At 34.7% G+C, this 8,877-nt stretch overlaps 1 protein-coding gene across 4 annotated transcripts in view; it reads right to left on the reverse strand.

Moving 5' to 3' along the window:
- LOC109107090 (disabled homolog 2-interacting protein-like) overlaps positions 1–6,949 on the reverse strand; it is a 90,060-nt gene extending 83,111 nt beyond the window's left edge. For 2 of the 4 annotated variants that reach the window (XR_006160629.1, XM_042761803.1), the window contains exons 1-3: positions 6,689–6,949; positions 5,681–5,802; positions 4,514–4,642 (exon numbers count right to left, since the gene is read on the reverse strand). Coding sequence is in view for 3 of the 4 variants with exons in the window: in XM_042761803.1 (XP_042617737.1) it covers positions 4,514–4,642; positions 5,681–5,802; positions 6,689–6,761 (324 nt within the window). In the remaining variant the exon portion in view is untranslated. Of the gene's footprint in view, positions 1–1,658; positions 1,937–4,513; positions 4,643–5,680; positions 5,803–6,688 lie in introns of those variants that run through there. The other 2 variants (XM_042761804.1, XM_042761806.1) reach the window with 2 other exon arrangements.
- Positions 6,950–8,877: the final 1,928 nt, after the last annotated feature.

An 8,877-nucleotide genomic window follows, 5' to 3' on the forward strand; every position in this document is an offset into this window, starting at 1 on the left:
AACAGGTTTAAATGATTATTTAAAAAACATATGGGGGATAATGTGATGGTTTGATGAAATTATAAATGTTTGTCCTAATATCTGACTAAAGGAGATTATGTTGATATGCCACAAGGATTATGTTCTTCACAAAGATTGTCACCATTCAGAGCCATGTCCAGGATGTTTAATCCTCGGCAAAGTTACAAGCAGGATTGCTTTGAGACCAACATATATTTGCTGGAAGATTTTTAACCACATATTCCTAACCAAAGTGAAGCAACAAACAGAAAACATCCATCCCACCAAATGTTTCAGATGTTTCATGGCTTTCCGTTGTGTTGGAGTTTTTTTTCTTTTTCAAAACAGCTGTTTTCTGAATGAAGTGATAAAAGGAAGTCAAACAGTAAGGAGCAAATATAAATAATCAGATCACGTTGCAAAAGAGCTCATTTAATTATTCATTGACTCAAAACATTTTAAACTTGTGCTCAAATGCAAAACTCTCACATGGGTTATGCTGATGAATATCTGAACAATTCTGTTTGATTCCAGATTTCTGGTGAAAATTAAAGTGATGAACACGGCAGAGCAGTTTTATATCATTACCTACAAAATACTTCTTAAATAGCCTGCATGAACCATAAATGAAACTACAAAGATGTCGTACAGTGAGCTTGGCCACTATGCAACTCAATTGCAGCAGAAGCTTTAAACATAATTTAAAACACAAAAAAAGGTGATTTGTTTCTTTACCTACACTGTCATTAATCATCTGGTGGGATAGCTAATCATTATTTAATTTTAGTCCCTTACTCTTTTTATGTCTTTCAAAAGCCTCAAACAAGCTGAAACTATGAAAAACTGTGGTCTGACAAGCTTCGAAAGTTTTATTACAGTTTGCTTTAGGGACCATGACACAGATCCCTATAAAGTTCATTTCAGCCCACATGACTGTCACATCAGCATGAACACAGCCAGCATTAAATCCTTCAATACAGTGCAGTTCAGTCTCATAAGAAAGACATTAACGAGTTCCTTCCTGAATACAATGGCGTAAATGTTTTTGAATGTAACAGCATGGCACAGGTTCCGTGGCGAAATTATAATACACTCACAACTAACTGAACTAATTTTTAATTCAATTAAATATAAAGTAACGGAGCTGAAGGCTGAATTTTGGTTTGTTTTCGATTCTAAAACCATTAACATACTGTAAATACTCAAATTATTCTGGTACAAACTAAAAGTTGATGAAGTAAATTTGTAAGGTGTAAGTAATGGTTTTCAGTGCTGTTAGACAGAGAGTGAACCCTTGGCCTGTGGTAGATCAAATTTCAGGTAACGTTTAATGCATGTCAAGGGTTCAGCCTGCCTTGAGAGGTAACAGTAGCAGCCTGAGCGAACACATCTGTTGATGTTACAGCGTTTTCATCTGTTCATGTCAACACATGTTCTAAACCCTTCCCTAAGGAATAAAGACACATTTTAGTGCGTAATTACACACATTTTGTATGGATTACAGTTGTGCTGTCATTGCAACAAAATACAAAATCTGCAAACACCCTGGCAACCTGCTCTAATCTGTTTCACAGCCCCACATACATAAGCTCACATCACTGTCTGGCTCTCACCACTTCATGTGCTTTGTTAAAAGTATATCCAAGTTCTCCTCTTACCATGGTGGCCGTCCAGCTCGAGTTTGTTGTCCAACTCCATAACTTCAAAGACAGGCAAAATCAGACATGCTCTCAGTGCCAAGGGAGGGGAAGACAGCAGCGGTTCATGGGGAGGGTACTCTCTCTCTGCCTCGTCACCCGTTTGCCAGAAGAGCGCTGCCTCCCATGCAGCCTGCCTACCTTCGCTCTGTTCTGGCTGGAGTGTTGCATCTGGCAGATCTGAGCTGGGCTGAGCCACTTCTCCGGGCCCCACTCACTCCTACACGAGCACCACAGCTCTTAAAGACACAGCAGGATTTTTCACTTGCTTTTCCTGTCTCTCTCTCTCTCTCTCTATGAGAGCATGTCTTTCTACCATCCTCTAGAGTTAAGTATCATTGAGATACTTTTTTAATTATTATTTATTATTTAGTTATTTTTATTAGTTTTTGTAATGACTATATAGTTGTTATTTTTTATTTTGGTTTTAGTTTTAGTTATAATAGTGCAACAAGTTAAACTAGATGAAAATGATAAATGTTGCCTCCACAACTAGCTGACATAAAACAAGTTTAAAATAAGTTTATCCATATTTTATTTCACAATATAACAATGAGGTGAACATAGGAAATACTATTTTAACTGGAAATCAATTTATAGTGTTTTCTTTAGTTTTATTACTCCTCAGTATCATGTTAGTCTTTTGTAAATATCAGTAAATATTAGCAATGCTTTGTAAGAATCATCTGATGCCTTGTTTGTTTTCTTGCAATTGTGTAAATAATGAACTTATAATTACTATATATAAATAATCAAGTTTAAGTGCTTGCACTTGACAGGAGCATATCTTCTTAGATCTGGTTTATCTTTAAAAATAAATAATTCATTAAATTTTACAAAAACAGGCACACTTTTTTTTTTAAATAGAGTTCAAAATCTACTGCAGAACAGGAATGATTAAAAACAAATGAGTATATATATTTTTTTTTCATTTGAAAGAAAAAAGGTGCTTAAACTTGGCTTTGATAACACTACACATAATTTAGCTTCATTTACAAATCCAGTTGTCCACATTTTGCAAGTAACGAAACCAATATGGATCACAATTTCCACAACTGTTTATCTATGTCTATTCTATAAAAGAGTAAAGCTATTACAGTGAAAAGAGGGAACAAAAACCTGGAAATTATTTATGCTCATGTCCAACATACAACATCATACTTCACCAAAATGCTCACAACTCATGAGGAGGCATTATTGTACTATTAACAAATGCAATGCATCCAAAACTGATCACTCATTCACTCAAGACCATTCAAAAAACAGTTAATGCTACATATGAGAGTGTACACTACAGCACTTAGAGACTTTACAGACTTAACATCCCGAAGGAGGAAAGAACCTGAAACTTGAAATCCGATCAGACTGCAACGCATTTCCAAAAATCCAATTTTAATCGGATTTCAAACCACATATGGATATCAAGTGTGTTTTTCTTTTACGCTATGACAGATTAGGATGCTGATGATGCACAGGAGGGTGTGTGGGGGTTTTAAATGTGTGTCTCTGCAGGGGTTGTGCAGAGTTAACACACAAAGACATTTGCGGAGTCAGCAACAAGCTGCCAGTGTCTGACACACGCATTAAAACAGAGCTGAGCTGCAATGACACCACGGCTCACGTGACAGAAGAATCTTACTGAGATCTGAAGAGCAGTCAGTGTGTACCCATGATCATACACTACACTATACCGTTCCATAGTTTGAGATAAGTACATTTTTTTTCTTAATACTTTTATTCATCAAAGATGCATTATTGATCAAGAGTGTTAGTAAAGACATTTACATTGTTACTAAACATTTTTATTTCAAATAAATTTTCTATTAATCAAAGGATCCTAAAAAATATTGCAGTTGCCACAAAAATATTAAGCAGCACAATGATTTTCAACATTTTCAACATTCATGCCAGCACAGGAATATATTACATTTTAAAATATATAAACAATAAAATTTAGCAAAATACCATTTTTACTGTATTTGATCAAATAAATACCACCTTGAGACTTCTTTCAAAAACATAAAAAAAAAATCTTACCAACCCCAAACTTTTGAACAGTGAATGTGACATTTATGTGACACTCTTACTTTTATACTTTCTTTTTATTTAAATTTTTTTTTCAAAGGTTAATTTATAATACTATTAAAAAAAAAAAAGAAAAAAGAAAACAGACAGACAGAACCATACTGGCCTATTTAATGCAAGAGTTCTCTTTAACCTTTTCACAAAACAAGTGTTAACATAATGTGTCTCGTCCCCAAATTCAATGGCATTGTGAACGAGAGTCCATATTATGCAATTCTAAACAATAGCTGTCCTGTAACACCATCATAATTATGCCTCCCACTGCAAATAACTGGTTTGTAGCCTGTCCGAGACAAACGGAAAACAGTCTACAGTGCGTTCCATCATGTTCTATTTCATAGGTCTGTCTATTGGTGTCACATCTGAACTTTAACACAATGAAGGCGAGGGGCATTTTGAAGTTCACATTTAAAATCCACTAATATGAGTAAAATGAATATACTCTAATAAATTACATAAAGAGTAGGCTAAATCTTATTAACTTGCATAAGTTAAAATCACTCATTTAGAACAGTGTACTAAACCTCAGGATAAAGATTCCATTGTAAAGTTAGTGTAGATTAGCAAGCAACTGATTTTGTATTCCACTTGGTCGATGACACTTGATTACCTTTAAACACTATTATCATTATGATGAGTTTGTTAATTATCAAAGTGTTTCTTAACTGTCCAAAGGGAAAATAAATTACTGAAACAGGTGTATACAAATATGCACTCCAGAATCTACTCACTGGCATTTCTGGTTTGGGTGGTCTGGTCTTTATGGAGCTGAACTCCCTCAGGAATGCTGGTGCTATGTCGCAGGAGCCATACAGTGCATGATTCAGCACGACACTCTTGGAACAGCAATGGTCTGATCTGAGGACAGGCCACAGAAGTTCATAGAGTTAGAGTATTAGTGGGTAAGGCCTATAAGAAAGACTCAAGCATGCTAAAGAAAGCACATCCTCTCTGCTCTGACCTGTTACTATGTACTTGTTGATATGTGCTGCCCCCTTGAGGTCAAAGGGTACCATCAAATGTAAGATCAGAACCAAAAAGATTCAAAACTCATTCATTTTCAAAGTCTCGTTAACTAAAAATTAATGAATATATACAATAGTTATAATGAAGCCTAGCAGTGAAGCACATATAAGCAGTCACATTTGTATCGGCCAATAAATGGTACTTCTTTAAGGGATACTCCACCCCAAAATTAAAATTTTGTTATTAATCACTTACCCCCATGTCGTTCCAAACCCATAAAAGCTCCGTTCATCGTCAGAACACAATTTAAGATATTTTGGATTAAAACCGGGAGGCCTGAGACTGTCCCATAGACTGCCAAGTAAATAACAGTGTCAAGGTCCATAAAAGGTATGAAAGTCGTCGTTGTCAGAATACTCCATCTGCCATAAGATGTGCAATCTGGGTTATATGAAGCGACGGGAACACTTTTTGTAAGTGAAGAAAACAAAAATAACGACTTTATTCAACAATTCCTTTGTCAACAGTTTCCTTTGTGATACTCCATATGACATTATGTTGGGTATGTTGTTTTTTTTAATCGGCGGGAAAAGTATGCGCTTTTTTTTTTAAGTTAATAGCTGTGTACAGGTCCATAAAAGCAAGGATTCTGGCGCGGATGATACAGAAGAGCATACGCAGCATACGGTGATATGGAGCAATTAAGATTGTGTTCCAAAGACGAACGAAGCTTTAACGGGTTTGGAACGACATGGGGGTAAGTGATTAATGACAAAATTTTCATTTTAGGGAGGAGTATCCCTTTAATGCTTTCAGTATCAGTCCAATTTATAGGCCATTATATTAGCCAAATGATTATAAGAACCCATATTATTTCTAAAAGGCTTAGCCATTTAAAAATTATGTTATATATAATGAATATATATTAATACCTCTCTCTTGTCCAGGAGAACTAGCTGACATTCTGCAACCAAGCAAAACTTGACCTGCCATCCGATTGGTTCTGAAAGTGACTGTCCACAAGATATCCAGTCTGTTGATGAACCTTTCCTGTCTGTAAAGCAGAAAAAAGTATGAGAAATGAGAAAAGAAGATGGATCAGTTACAATCATGATAAGACCAAAGAGTGTGAGTCTAAGCAACTTAAAACAGGTGACCCAGTGTTCATTAAGCCAGCTGGCATACAGCTCTATGAATACACTATTGTTTTGTATAAAAAAACAAAGTTAATTGAATGAAAGAACCTTTAATTTCTTTAAGTTAATTTACTGAGTTTAAAAAATAAAATTTAAAGAGACTGGTTGGTTCTAGCGCATCTTTGGGACTGTGCTCTGATCCCATGACATTTAGAATTGTTTATATAATATAATTAGGAAAATTATTAAATCATTTTGCTGACTAAAGGGCAAACACAGACATATATTCCTCAGTTTCCTACAAGTTAAACTGTGAATAAGTTATTAGTTACTAGCCTAGTTATTTATCACAAATGTCTGGAACAATGTTGAAACATTTGTTCATATTTCCAGTTACGTGTGCACTTAATATTTTGCAGAAATTTACAACACTATTTGATGTTTTACTTGTTTAATGACTGTTCTACAATAATTTCACTGTCTACTTTTCTGAAAAGCCTGTTTAATGACCATAAAGTGCTTAAGAACTGGCAAAAGGAAACAAATGTTATGAACTGTATCTTTAATGATGTAATAATGTTAAATGTTTTTATAAAGACTTGTAAGGCACGTGTACATACAGGAATTGCATTTTAAATATAAATGTATCCTAAGAAGCACTGCAGCAATGTGTGACAACTAGCCTCAGTCGCCCTTAGGCTATAATATGGCAAACAAACTTATTAATAAAAGCCATAATATTCATAATATACACAAAATTACTTAAGAAATCTTGTTTTGGCTCAAAACAATTGATGTACTTACCGGTGACCCTCATCCAACCCTGGTGCTTACAGCGTGTGATGTATGTTGACATAGAGGTAGGACCACTAAACATGTCAGCCTGCAGTTTTCAACATGCAGCATTCCAGGGCATTTGCACACCTGATGGATGCCTCATAATGATTAAACGTGCCATCAACTTTAAAAGGAATGACGCTGGGCGTGCAGACTGTTGACCAGTTTTTATTGAGAGTAGAGCAGGGATCTCCAACCCTGCTCCTGGAGAGCTACCATCCTGCTGACTTCAGTTCCAACCCTGTTCCAACACACCTGTCTGTAATTATCAAGTAGCCCTGAACACCTTGATTAGCTGGTTCAGGTGTGTTTGATTGGGGTTGGAGCTGAAATTTGCAGGACAGTAGCTCTCCAGGAGCAGGGTTGGAGACCCCTGGAGTAGAGTGAAGGGTACACAGGGTGACACGTAATGTAATACCTTAATTAAAGTAACGGATTAAACTCTCTGGCGAAGAAAGCAACTATTCTGTCCAAAAACACAAAACTTTCTCTCTAAAAAAATAATAACAATAATAACTTAGCCTAAAAAACACAAGCGACTCTTTCATTTGGGTTAATTGTTTTGAATTTGGCAGGTTCGTTCTGAATTATGGAGAACAAGTTACACAATGACTATATTAAATCACGTGTCACAAAAATTAGGAGATTTTGCCCTTATTCACTTGTTTCATCTCATAAAGTGAAGGCCTGGCTCATGAATATTAATCACGTAATGTTACGTTCGTTTAGTAGGCAGTCGTTAAAAGTTCGCGCTAATGAGCTGGCTGATTTAAACACTACAAAAGCTTTGTTCATGAATATTAATTGAGCTTTACTGGAACGTCAGCCTCATCTAGTTAATATTCATAAGTTAACCTTTTGCCACAAGATGTGTAAATGCATGACTCCATGACATACAACGGTTTATGCATTTATTAAAACATAAATGTTTGGAAATTAAAGATGATGGTCTTTGCAAGAAAAACGTATTAAAAGTAGTATTTTCTACACTTTTAAAACACATTCTATTCTCACTCATATGTGATGAAAAGTCCAGTTAATCATGGCTACTGTGCTTCCCGTTTACATTTATATTTGTGTCTGTATTAATTGTGCAAAATAAATAATACCAACATGCCTGTGAACATGTTTGTACAGATACATGAGACACAATTATTGCTGACAAACTGTTTTAATGGTCTGAAACAGGAATTAATGAATAATGACACATGCAAGTTTGCACATTTTGTTCCAAAAGACAAATACATGTTTACCATGTACGGCTTTGAGGGTGCTGTGTAGAAAAATAGTCAGAAAGCATTTAAAACTGCTTAATTTTAATCTTATACAAAGGCAATAGGCTGTTTCTCTTCTAAACCTTGTTAAACTTGTAACCAAAATATAAAAATTATCTTGAAATGTGAGCAAGTTGACATACAAAAACTTGAGAGCATGATCAATACAATAATCTTTGTGTTTTGTTGACAAAACTGTTGGCTTTTAATTTCACATATGCTTTTCCTTTGGGGAAATATTATAAAAGTACAAAGTAAATACTTGAAATATCTTTTTATACACTTAAAAAAAATCAATTAGAAAATATAGGTCAATTTATCCAATAATAGCTTGCATAGCTGATAAAACATTAATAGTGCAATAATAAAATGGGGCTAATCTTATATCCAATTATATACATGTAAATAATAAAGTATATTTATAATGTTGTGTACTATAAAACTAATTAAGTCAAATTATCAAACCTGACAGCTTTAAAACTTCACATAACTTTAAATTTTCCAGTCAATCCAATCATCTGATAAGTGCATGTATCCACTTCCAGATACATCTCAAATATAACAAAAATCTTTGGAAATCATTTAAAAACACTGATTTGACATTGATATGTGGGCAAATGTTGAAAAAATCCTAAATTCTATTTCTAATTAAATGCAAATGATCACTTTCCACTTTCAGTTTCATTCTGCTTTCTCAAAGCAGGTACTGTTTATCCAATCTGCCAGAGCATACAAAAGCATTTAAAATGAAAAAATATTTCTCAAAACAGTATTTGCATCACTTTGGTTATATAATCACCTAGATCGAATTCAAAAATTATGGATGAACAGGAAAGAACGAAAGTGCTAACATTGTAACATCGCTAAAAGCACCGCTGTACT

This window comes from Cyprinus carpio, chromosome A8, assembly GCF_018340385.1.
Source record: "Cyprinus carpio isolate SPL01 chromosome A8, ASM1834038v1, whole genome shotgun sequence".
Taxonomy (NCBI): Eukaryota; Metazoa; Chordata; class Actinopteri; order Cypriniformes; family Cyprinidae; genus Cyprinus; species Cyprinus carpio.